This window comes from Miniopterus schreibersii (assembly GCF_964146895.1).
Source record: "Miniopterus schreibersii genome assembly, chromosome: 5".
In the NCBI taxonomy this organism is placed as follows: Eukaryota; Metazoa; Chordata; class Mammalia; order Chiroptera; family Miniopteridae; genus Miniopterus; species Miniopterus schreibersii.
The window spans coordinates 3,011,662-3,024,816 of record NC_138106.1 but is presented as its reverse complement, the minus strand read 5'-3'; the positions used below and the strand labels follow the sequence as shown (position 1 = coordinate 3,024,816).

General features: G+C 36.6%; 1 protein-coding gene across 5 annotated transcripts in view; it reads left to right on the top strand.

Moving 5' to 3' along the window:
- SON (SON DNA and RNA binding protein) overlaps positions 1-13,155 on the top strand; it is a 33,318-nt gene that overhangs the window by 16,004 nt on the left and 4,159 nt on the right. For 2 of the 5 annotated variants that reach the window (XR_013998855.1, XR_013998856.1), the window contains exons 5-9: positions 166-312; positions 456-644; positions 7,926-8,036; positions 9,152-9,268; positions 12,624-12,703. Coding sequence is in view for 3 of the 5 variants with exons in the window: in XM_081138191.1 (XP_080994317.1) it covers positions 166-312; positions 456-644; positions 745-999 (591 nt within the window). In the remaining 2 variants the exon portion in view is untranslated. Of the gene's footprint in view, positions 1-165; positions 313-455; positions 645-744; positions 1,548-7,925; positions 8,037-9,151; positions 9,269-12,623; positions 12,704-13,155 lie in introns of those variants that run through there. The other 3 variants (XM_081138189.1, XM_081138190.1, XM_081138191.1) reach the window with 2 other exon arrangements.

Here is a 13,155-nt window from a genome sequence, read left to right as displayed (position 1 = left end):
GTGTTTAAATAATAGCCAATAAGCCAAGTTACCTGTCTGTAACCTATCATTGAACATTGTTTTAGTTTTGAAAGTTGATTTTATGTGGTTTTCATTCTTTAAAGAAATTACATTTTATATTTACCTAAATTGTAAGATTTACCTTGTTTGTTTTTACTTTTTAAGAAATGCAAACAGATTGCACAGAGTAAAGAAGATGACGACGTGATAGTGAATAAGCCTCATGTTTCGGATGAAGAGGAAGAAGAGCCTCCTTTTTATCACCATCCCTTTAAACTCAGTGAACCCAAACCCATCTTTTTCAACCTGAATGTGAGTACTGGTGTTTATGGGTGAAACAGCACAGCCTAGGGAGCTATTGAATACTTAAATAAGACTCAGTGGAATTCAGGTTTTAATTTTTGAATTAAATCCTGAGAAATAAGGAACAAAATTAAGAAACTTTATTTTTTCAGATTGCTGCAGCAAAGCCAACTCCTCCAAAAAGCCAGGTAACATTAACAAAAGAATTTCCTGTGTCATCTGGATCTCAGCATCGAAAAAAAGAAGCAGATAGTGTATACGGAGAGTGGGTTCCTGTGGAGAAAAATGGTGAAGAAAACAAAGATGACGACAATGTTTTCAGCAGCAGCCTGCCCTCGGAGGTAAGTAGGAGGAATATTATGTGTTTTCTGTTTTTATACCTGAATCTGCCATTTTGCTGTTATTTTATATCTGATTTGGATTCTGTTTCACTCTTCTTAGGGCCGGGGTAAACGGCAGGGCCGGGTTAAACGACAGATGAAACAACCCGCAGCTTCTCATTTGACAGTAACTCGATGCAATTCACTTTGTGGAACCAAGCCACAAAGTGAAAAGCATCGAATTGCAGAGAACAGTGTTGTCACATCCCTGCCCAACATTGGGCCCTCCTTGCACTTGTGGGAAGGTAGCCCAAGGTACAACTACTTAGCTTCCCGCTTCGCTTCGAGGCTTTATAGCTCTAGATTTTGGTGGTAGCAAATGTACTGGGCGGAGGGATTGAGCGGACAGAGGCAGATCCTCAGGTTCAACACAAGAAGTGGATTGGAAAAGGTCATTGTAGGCTGATGTGAGCATCTTGGATACATAGCCCATTGCCCTTAAATAATGGTTTCTTACTGTTCCTCTGGGATGTTTGTCAGATAGCCTTTAATTTTAATCATTTTCCCTTCCCTGTGCTACCTTGGCCCTTTTGAATTCTTGTGTTTAACCTAATGCTCAGCCTTGGTGTACTCCATTTCCCTTCTCCTTTCTCTCTTTGCTACTATTGAAAGTTGGAGAAGTGGAATTCACACCTTGACATTTCACGAGGCTATAGTTGTATCTTGTCATGATGCAGTAATAACGCCAAGTGTCAAAACAACCCCATTAAAATGCCACCTGATTAAATAATGTGCTGCTAAATATAGTGCACATGAAAACAGCAAGACTGTATATATATGTAAATATATATATATGTATCTTTGTATGTATCTCTGTATCTGTACCTTTGCTGTATCTTTTAATAAACAGTTTACTTTTATTTAACTTGTTGTGCAAAATCACGCTTGGGGGATACGGGAGGGTGGAGATTTACTAGGGTGGGGGGTGGGAGTTTTAAAAATACCATAGACTAGTCATCACCTCTTGCCCTTCATTTCTAAAGCCCAGACATTTGTCCAAGGACTGTACTAGGTATCTGGTGCCCTTACAGTGTGGCAGTCCTTCCCCACTTCCTTTTCTCGCAGTTCTGAGAGATGGAGGTCAGAGACTTGTACTCTTCACCTTCAGCTTCCCTTTATTGGCCATATGATCATCTCCCACTAAACATCTCCATTATTACAAATAAATCAGAAAGTGAACAGAACCCAAATCAGAAACCTTTTTTGACAGTATTTTCCCCAGAGCTATTCACAGGTGACATTGTCACTGTGTGGGGGAGGGTTTTGACCTGTAGCATTTTAAAGGAGAACGAGTTGTGTGCAGTGAAGCTGGTTGACATGGTAACTAGCTGGCACACTACAGTCACCGGTGGTGATCAGTGTTATATAGGGTTCGACAACTGAAGCAAGTTATGCCATCACCAATGAGGTGGGGGTAGCTGGTTTGGACAGTATTTTAGTGAAACCAGCTGAGTAGCTCAGTTGCTAATCCCCAAATCCGGCTACCTGCACACCTGAACAGGGAAAGGGTAACTGATGTTTGCAACTGACTTAAATCTTGTAGTAGCTGAATATAAACCATGATAAGAGGGTTGAACAGATTTACTTCGAAATTCTGATTCATATGCTTTTAATTATTTCTTGCAGATTATGCATTTAACAGAGTTGGAAACAATTTTGTAGGGAGATTATGTAAGAAATACTTTCTGATGGAATGAAGCCCCCCATATAAATACTACGGAATTCCAAGGGGTTTTCCTGAGAAGATAGTGACCATAACTATTTCAAGTGCTTAGTGAATCATGATGACCATTTCGTTTTGACTGGGAGTTTATATATATAACTTATTTATATGTTTATATTTGAAATTTAGTACTTGGCCAATTTGAGCCTTAACACTGATGGGGAGGGGGGTGCCTTAGTCTGGGCATCAAAAATGGTTGTCAGAGTTTAATTTAAAGTTGAGAAGAATTATTCCAAGGGATTCCCAGATGGAAAGGGTGGATATTCAGATTTTATAGTAAGTAGAAAGGAGTGTTTTATTAAAGCAGGTGGGAAACAGCTGCTGTTCATCAAGCCACACAAACGGAGCTGATCTCCTTTGGTAGAATGTACACAACTCTTTGATATCAGAATTCTAAGCTAGTTGCTTAGAAGATTAGGCTAAACTTTAAGCAAAACAATCCCAAGTTTTAGGAGGAAAAGGGACAGGGTGTTTTGCCTCAGGTCTCTGTACTTTTATGTAGCAATAATATTAAACACCTAGAGGAAATGTTCACATAAAATGTTTAGTTCTAGTTATTAAGCTGTGTCTTACAGATATGCTGTGTTTTTCAAATTAATGTTATATTTACCAGTGTTTGTGGAATACTATTAGTGACATTTTTTGAGAGCATTGACTCTTGATTCCCTGTTGGGTAAAATTTTTTAAAGTCAATATTTTAACTGAACAGTATATATATATTTTACCTATTGGTCTTTTTCATTTCAATAAATATAAATGAATTTTGTGGTTCTTTAATTTTGAGCATAAAACATTGAGGCAAAGGTCACAGATTTGATCTCAGTTTTGCTATAATCCTTAATCCCACCCATTGTCTTGCACGAGTGCTCTTTGACATAACTATGAGTGGATAGACGTGGATGGATCAACAAATCCATTTCTTATGGATTGTCAACTCATCAGATTGTGTGCTCTACTGCCAAAGCAGCATCTTAGGAAGTAGCCAGCATCATCTGCAGTAAAGACTGACTACAGAATTTTGATCATATTTGTGTGAATTTGATTGATAAGCAATGAAATAAAAAAATGTTGGAAAACTAATATTTAAAAAATTGTTCTCGGGGGCATTAATTTTTAGTTATAAAGTTAGCAAAGGCTTATTGGGTAGAAGATTTAAATGTAATCTCTGACAAAACTTCCTTGGGTTTGCTATGAAATATTTTAGAGGTCCAGAAGTGCCTCTCCATTAAGGTCTAGTGATTACTTACATGTGAAGATAATTTTTTGTCTTAGGCTGTGTGTTTGGTTTTTATTACTGAAGAATATTTCCATATCCCAGTAAAAATCTCAAATGTTTAGAACCTCTAAATTTAGAAAGTTTTTAGCTGAGTTCTTGGGGCAAGATGAAAATTTCCATTGGAAATTGAACACATAGTCCCTAGCATACTGGAATGTAAGTACAGCCTTGTTTATTCTCTCCTGAGACACAATTAACACTGAATTTTCTTGAGCCATTTAATAGGTAATCTGTTTTTTCTGTTATAATTCATTTTAGGTTAAATGTGCACTAGATTATTTTATTTGATAAAAAGATTCATAACTCACTTCTTAAAACCAATCAAACACATTCACAACTGAGATTCTGTATTTAGTGCAGCTTTTGGTTTTGTAGCTGTCATTTTGTTTTCTATGCGAATCTTTGTATTAATTTTTGCTAACTATTTTTCAATCTTGTTTTATATATAGGTCATGTTTTTTCTTTAGTTCCATTCTAATTAAAATTTTCCTTTAATACTGTCTTAATTCGAGATATCTGCAATTACCTGTGTAGAAAATAATTTTCATTTTATATCCTTTCATTGTCTTTCTAAGAAATATTTAAGATACTTGTTCTATCTGTGTAAACAGTTGGGTTAACAAAAGAGGGAAATAAATTGACTTAGAAGGATTTTTAAATGAGGAAGGTAAAGAATGTACATGATTATATCTTAAGGTCCTGAAATGCATGTTACATGGTCCTAATTATGTTAAATATTTTACTATTCCTTACACCTTTTTAGGTTATAGAAGAAGTAGTAATCTGTTGTGTCAATGAAGTAGAAAGATTAAATAACTCGGACAGGTTTTTATTAATGCGAGAATTGGAATTAGGACACTCTTATGTAGTTTTCATATTTTAGAACAAGTCCTACTGAAAAGGAAATTAAACATTTCTCCTCCCCATTATAATTCCTAGGAAATTATTATGCAATCATAATTATACTTTAGATAATTATACATTCGGTAGAAAGTCTAGAGTGTATCAATTGAAATGGCTTAGTGATGACAGCTCGGTATTCTATGGGATTTAAGTTTTCCCCCAGTTTTTAGAAGGGCGCTTCAGCACCATTTTGGTGCCTTTCACACATTCCTTTTTTTGAGCAACATTAAAAGATGGTTAAGGCTCTAAAGCTTCACTGTAAGTATAGTCTACTCTACACTATGTATACACATGTGCCAACATGGTAGTCATTAGCCACTGAAAAACCAGTCCCTTAATTGCACCAGTGACATTTTAAGTGTTCATTAGCTGTCACTGTAGAAAATTCCTTTGGACAGTGCTGATCGATACCTGTGATTTTATTTTTTTAAATATGCTTTTATTGATTTAAGAGAGGAAGGGAGAGGGAGAGATAGAAACATCAGTGATGAGAATTGTAGATCTGCTGCCTTTTGCACGCTCCCTACTGGGAATCAAACTCAAAACCCAGGCATGTGCCCTGACTAGGAATCGAACCATGACTTCCAGGTTGATGGGTTAACATTCAACCACTGAGCTCACTGGCCTGCCTAGGATAGTTTTGATTTTATACTGATATGCAGTGTTTGGCCTAGTCCTTGAATATTAATGCTTTGGGGACTATTTAGTTGGCTTTTTATGCATTATTGTAAATCCTGAGTTGCCTTGAAAACTGGGAAATGTCCTTTTTGATGCAAATGCAAACTCTTAAGGGTCCTTAAGATGTTAAGATAATCCTCATTCATTCTGAGCATATTTCTTCACATTTAAAAAAATATGAAATTAATAGTCGAATTATTGTTAATAAAGTTTTGACATGAATTTGCAGCTCACTTGGTAAGCATGTTGAATAAATGAAAGTGTATAACCTCAGGGAAAAACTAGTTGTAGTTTTATCTAACAAATTTATATTAAGCATCAAGGTTGCTATATTAAAGTTCTTTTCAGAGTGAGATGTAAATTTAACAGAAAATATTACTGAGATTTGAAAGAAGTTTCATCCTGGTATAAATGATGAAGCATTAGGTTACCTGCTTCCACAATAAAGGCTTAAAGAGAAAAGTGTGAAGATGTAAGATGTCTTCAGAAGAATGAATTCACAGATAGGTATATTCAGTTGGTTTCCATTTTGGAAAAATTAGTTTTATTTTAGAAAAGTTGGAGTTTTCAGAGCCATCTTAACTGTGTTTGTGTGGCTAATTTACAGTTGGAAATTGGGGATCTGGGCTTGGGAATCGTTGGTAGATATATTTCCCCCACTATCGCCTGAGTTTAGGCTTTTAGAATAAAAACCTATTACTTATACCTAAACACCATCTAACATTTATAGATAGTCGTGAAATCCAAAGTAATTCTGGTAAGGTTAATAAACAGTACTTAAGATATATTTGGTGGGCCTTTAAAAATTACATCATTAGATGTTTTAGAAAACATCTAAGGCCAAAGGAATATAAATTCTGACCAGGAAGTTCCAGAAGCCAGAATTACACTAGAAATGAAAAGTGAACATATAAAAAGTTCTTTAGTGTGTTAGGTCTGGCTTTCTTATAGGCCCCAGAAATATTCTAATCAGTATGGATAATTTAAGTTGACTTAAGAAATTAAGATCTTCATGAGATCTATAGTTTAATAAACAATATAGAATGGATTCAGTTTAATTTTGCTTTCATTTAAGACAGTATAAGAAAAAATTTTGTTAAAGGAATAGGTGATTCAGCAAGAGAGCTAGGAATGATGGGGTGATTTTAAGGGGTTCTGAAGTTAGGAAAAGAGGTAATGTTAGTAATCCTTATGCATGAGATAGAATTATTTTCTCATAGCCATACACCTTTCTCTACTGTGTAGGTCTTAGTTTGAAATGAAGTCTTTTATACACAATATACAATCAAATTACAGGTAGCTTTTTTACTTAACTTTTTTAACAAATTCTTAGCTGTTAATTATTTTACTGTCATACCCATGCAGGTACTTACTAATCATTCTTTGTATGTGACTGTAGGGAAACCTTCCCGTGTCATACAGCATTTTCCAGAAATGAATTTTCTTGCGTGAAATAACAAGAAAATATTAATGGGTTATGTTGTGTTAGAAGAGAAACAAATAATTAACCTTTAAAAGACGGCATTTAAAAGACAGCATCATACAAACTCCATATATTTTCCAGGATCAACTGTACAAATAATGGTTTCTTTCCTTTTGCCTGTAAAAAAGAACGTATATGCTTAGGTTTCTGAGTATTTAACCTTTAAAAGACGGCATTTAAATTCCGTCAGCATTTAAATTTGGCCAGCGGGACCCACTCCTTGCCGGGAACTAAAGTTCCCTTTCATCGGATAAAGGTTAATAACTGGTGAATTGATACAAGTCAACCTGCGCTCTTAATCTTAGAACAAAAAACATCAGATACTCACTCGATGGGTTTTTCCTTCTGTGGTTGAGCCTTCCACAAGCCTGACAAATTGGGAATTTGCTCTAAAGATTACCTTGAAGAATTTTCCTGGACATTATGAAACATTCTTAAGAAGTTAAATCATTAAGTCACCTGCTTAGCATAAGGTTTTTACAGATAGCATATGAACTTTGAAAGGAGGACCTAAGACGTTTCAAACATCTCACTTTAAATGTTTTATATGTGTCCCCGCCGCTCCCCTTTCCCTGAAACATTTTAACTGGTCATAGATGTACATAAAGTGAAAAAAAGATTCATTTATTTACATAGTATGTTCTTTGATAAAATGGAGCTCTTAACACCAAACTGAAAAAGGCGAGATGATCTGCACTTGAGCCCAGGAGAGCATGTTGACGCGATGGCTTTCTGCTTGCTCATTCAAGAACCTTGCTTCTTGCTTCTGAAGGTTATGCTCATAAGTAGGATACAATGAAAACTGCTAATGAGTATAAAATTAATGCTTCAAAAATCGTTTTAAAAATTCCCAGTTTATTGAAAACGACGTTTTTAGTGACGGCTAGATATTTTTGTTTCTCATGGAATTTTCTATGATTGTAATTTGATTTTGATACAGTAGAAAAGAAGAAGTCAGTCAGATTTTGCTTCCCCTGATACTTTGTCACTTACCTGAAATAATCCTTATCTACTTCCCAGGGTTACTTTACCATTTTGAGTCTTCTGCCTGCTTTCTAAGACTGTTAATATATATAAGACTGTTATTTTGTTTTTGGCATGTAGCAACTAAAGATATGAGCGCTTTTCAGAACTTAGGGGTTCCATTGTAATTTGAGATAATTATGTTTTCTTTCTTAGCCTGTGGACATCTCTACAGCAATGAGTGAGCGGGCTCTTGCTCAGAAAAGACTCAGTGAAAATGCATTTGACCTTGAAGCCATGAGCATGTTAAATCGCGCTCAGGAACGGGTATGTAGCAGTTTTAATATCTAAATGATATTTTCACTAACTAGATTGTTACATAAGCAAAATCTGTGGCATGCTGTTGAAATGTAGGTTTTCGTCTTGAAAATCCAAGGGAAAAGTCTTCATTAGCTTATTTTAAATGAAAGTGATTTGAGGCCTCGTCTTTCATTCGGTAAATGTTTTTTGTGTACTATGTGACAGGAACTGTTTCTTGAGAAAATAAAATAGAAAAGATTTCCTGCCCTCATCAAGTTTATAATCTGGTGTGTATAAAAACAGCTAATTGCCCATAATAGGTCTTTGAGATGTAGGTAGTGTTGTGAGTTCCTGCTTTCTAGAGAAGGAAACTGAGGTAGAGTGGTTGAGTGATGCCCAGGGTCACAAAACTAAAGCCAGCCTGGGTCGAGAGTCACATGATTTAACAATGGACAGTGTTTCCGTGTACCTTTCTGTGGTAGATCTATCTAGAAACAATAAGTACACATTCATACAGATGGGAAATACATTGCTGTACAGTGTCAGGTATTCAATAAATACACTTTGAATGAAGTTCTTTAACTGTCGCAATAAATGTTGATCAGCGTAGTACACGGTTTTTAAGAAAGCCATTTTATGTGTTTGAGGGAATAATTTTCTGTGTTTCTTGAAGTGTGTATCTAGAATTTGTGTGGATTTTAATACTTCAAAGAGTAATTAATGAAAAACTCAGGGTGTCATGACATTTATTAGGATGCATTTATATGAGATACATAAGCAGATGGCAGGGATCCTCTGCCATCTGAGCTCTTTTCTATATTTTTCATGTATCCTTGTGGTGGTCTGAAGAATGACTGTGAAAACTGCTTTTTAGTTGTTAAATCTGTATCTCAAATCATGTTACTAATGGGATTCATTGAATGTTATTAAACTGCTGCTTTGATTGAAATGTTTAGGAAAACAATTTTAGTTATGTACAAAATCAGTAGATGGTCTTAAAAATGGAATATTTAAGCCTGTTACGCAGCCTTTTCAGAACTAAGTAAACCATTTCATTTAGTGAATTAAGTTGCTAATACCAGTGGCATTTTAACTAGGTGAGTAGTTTTACTTAGTTAATTGAATTGCCATCATCTCTCCAGATCGACGCCTGGGCTCAGCTGAACTCCATTCCTGGCCAGTTCACGGGGAGCACGGGAGTCCAGGTCCTGACTCAAGAACAGTTGGCCAATACTGGTGCCCAAGCCTGGATTAAAAAGGTACCTGACATAATGCACACACAAAAGTGTTCAAGTAGAAAGTGAAAATTTTTTAGAAAGTATTTTATTAAAAACGCAGGAAGAGGCCAGTGACTAACCAAACCAAAGTTCATGAGTAAATTTGCTATGTGTATATACTCCAGGATGGACACTGAAGATGGACAGGATTCATGAGACAGTGGCCAGTGTGTAAATGTGGCTCAAGAGCCACCCGGTGTATATCCTGAGGTCATTTCTATTGCTGCTACTGGCCTTTGGGGGGTGGTCTTTTAAAACTGTGTTTTGAATGCTCACAATGTGTCTCAGGTGCTGTTCCGAATACGCCACAGATCCTGTTGGACTACTAATCTTATGATTTCAAAGCGGTGGTTCTCAAATTTTTTCTCATCATGGGATACTTTATTACAGGTTTATTTTTGGTGGATCACTGCCCCCAAGAGCCCTCTACCGCCCTCATTTCCCACTCCTCTCCTCCTCTGCCCTCTTCCCTCAGTGCCCGCGCCCTCCTGTAAGCTCCCTTGTCCCTACCCGTTGCCCGTCTTGTGATCTTCAGCCCAGGTCCCTGTGGTTGTCAGCTGTTGGTACAGCAAGTGGTTGGGAGGCCCCAGTATTAGCACTGCATGTGGTGATTTTGCCATGGGACTGGAAGGCTGGGGAGGGTGGCTGGAGGGTGGGGTGGGCATTGCCAGAGGGTGAGTGGGGTGGGATGGGATGGAGAATACTCTGTGGACCACCACTTAGGCCCTGGTGGCCTTTGGTGGTCCACAGGCTCAATTTGAGAACCACTGATCTCAGGAAAAAAACAGGACATATGAGACCTAAATTGAAGGGAGAGGACGGACGCCTCGTGCTGTGAAGATGTAGGTGCTCCTGGTTTCAGATTCCTGCAGTGAGACCTGGGAACACCACCTACGGCTGCCTCATTGCTGGGGGAGTCTTAGGTGGTTCAGAAGGGCTTTCTGGGGAAATGCGTTGTGGTGAAGGGACGTGGCTGGCTTGGACGGGTGGGGGGTTTGTTTCAGGAGTACGGCAGCATAGCAGTGCTGAAATGGGGAGGCCGCGTGGTCTAATGGCTGGGAAGGTTGCTTTATCCCGATGTACTCCTGACTCCTTTGTGATCGTGGGCAAGTAATTATGTGGAATTCAGTCTCCCGAGGGTGACATGAAGGAAGACAAGTCCTTTATTCCTGCCTCTCAGGGTGGTAATCAGTAATGTGATGGGTGCCTGTGGAGAATCGCCGTGAGTGCTAGTGAATCCGAGCTTATTTCTGAAAAAATGAGATTTTGGTTGTTTTTGAACTTTTAATCTCATAACATTTATTTCAATTTTGATAGCATTGCTGGTGATCCTCTTATTAACAAAAAAATATAAAACACATTCTCATTTTGCCTGCCATTTTTGGGTGGAAATATACACTCTTAATATGTGTATATTGAGTACACAGATTCATTAAAAAATTACAACACGTAGCTTGCTAAGGGGTTGGTATTGGAAAAAGACAACGAGAATCCAGCAAAACATTTTCGTTTGAATTAATTTTGGACTAATTATTTCAGATATGAAAGTGATTCGTGTAGTAATTTTAAAATCTTTCATCTCATTGGGAAGAATTATAAATTTACATCTATTTAAGTTTTAATTCTTTAAAACTATTTAATACTATTAATCTTGATGTTGAATACTCAGTATTTCAGGAAGCGGGACTTGAAACTTACATGAGTGTTTTAGACACATAATAAATTAGTCGTGTACATTATCAGCCAGAAACTTTTGAATGTGATTCCATTGCAAAATTTTGGTCTAAATTTGTGTATAATGAACTGATTCATAATGCTTCTAAACATCATCGTTAACTTTTAAAAAATGAATCTTTTACAGATTCAGTTGGTTCCCTGTAAACTTTCTCTTAAGTTTTAAAGACTTTCCAGTTTTGTAGGCAGTTGACAGATTTTTAAGTAATTTATATCAATTTAAATATAAATCATTTTGCTAAATTATTGATAAAGCTGTGTTCATCTGACCAAATTTTTAAATAATTACTGAAGAAAGCAATGCTTTCAGGAAAACTATTTGTTACTTAAAGAATATGTGCTACTAATAACAAGGAAGGAACATTTTATTTGTAAAAATCAGGTCAAACATGTAAAAGTTATTAGGCAACAGAAAATTTAACACTTATCTTCACTGTTGTGTATCACAAAACTGTCTACTTGTGTTTAGAAAACTTTTTAAAACGATCATTTGGCTTTTCTCGCCTTGCAACAGCCCGGCACGCGCTTTCTGTTGAGAACTGCTTGGAGTGCCAGCACTCCCCTTACTCTTGCGCAGTTTGTTGCAGTGTATTCTTAGATGACAAAGGAAAGCTTATCTTTTTTTTTTTTTAGTAAAACATTTAAAAATGGTTATTTTTTTAAATGACCTGGAGACTATTGGTTACTGTTATAGTCTCATTAGATTAATCAGTTTTTTGGTGAACTGTTGAAACAGATGAAAATATCAGAGAATGGAAACAGAATTGGAAACCTGGGTTATTTGGGGATTTGTATTATACTCTGCACAGTTGCCCTTTTTTTTAGGAGTGTTTCCTGGAAAAGAGGGGCCGGTGAACCTGGAAGTAAGTAAAAGTCATTCTAGGTGTGTAGCAACAAGGCAGTTGATACCCAAGCGTCAGCTAACTTTTCTCTCAATACATCAACACTGCATGGCCTGCACCAAATAAGGAACTGAACCAGGGGTATGTTTTTACCTCCACAGCTGCCTCCTTCCATCAGAGCACCTTTTTGAACTTAATGTCTAGTCACACAAATCATTGGCATGTTTTCTCCCTAGCATGTAATTAAAAAGCTGGGGGAAAATAATACACAGTTTAAAACTCAGTAAGCAAGATTTACGAATTTTGGTATTAACTTGTCAATACAGGAAAGTGATTAATGAATACTATTTCTAGAGTCACCAAAATTTTTGACCCCCCTCTATTGATAAGATAATGACTTCTATATATTTTCTGGAGAATGTAAATTTGAAATTTAATAAGGGGAAATAAAGAATGACTTGGAGATGTTATGTCATAAAAATAAAAAAATAAAAAATAAAAATAGATATATATAAAGACGAACAGAATTCAGTAGTAGTTTGTTCTATGTACACGGACGCCCTTAGAGGCATCGCATATTTCTTAATGTGTGAAAGTAATTGACTGTTGACCGTGCTAATGTATATACTTGTGCATCTTGTGACATTAAGTGCTTTGCTGCTTTGATGGAAATTATGGTTCAGTGGGTTGGATACAAGAGAGATGACTGTTCACAGAATAACCTGTGAACTTTCACCCCTCTGTATGGAAACTTGTTTCAGGGCCAAATCCTTGTAGCTGTCTTCTTGCCCCGGTCAGTGCCAGCCCTACTATTCACAACACTGCTGCTACCGAGGCCTAGGTATGTAAACGTTTAAGGAGTTTTTTAAGTCTTTTAACATCAAGCTAGGTTTTAAAGGAATTCAAATTCAGATTGGTATCATAACAGGGTATTTTATGTGATTGTCTTCCATTTCTTACAGTGTAAGTTGATTTTAAAGAGCTATGGTTTTGCTTCATAGGGATTTTCTAAGTAGAATATTTGTACTTGCTTTATGGTAGAATGGGGATGAAAACTTTGGGTGATAGCAGTATGCTTCTTCAGTGTCCAACTATTTCTAAAATGATTTCTGGGCTTTATTTATTAACTAGGTACACCTGGGACAATTAATGACTGTTTTAACATTGCCTTCTTTTTATTTTGCAAGCTAAGAAGAGATACCAGTGAACCTAAATAGTGGACGAAAACAGGAGTGTTCTAATTTTTTTTTGGAGGGGGCACGAGGGCCACTGTTTTAAAACTGCCATTTATTT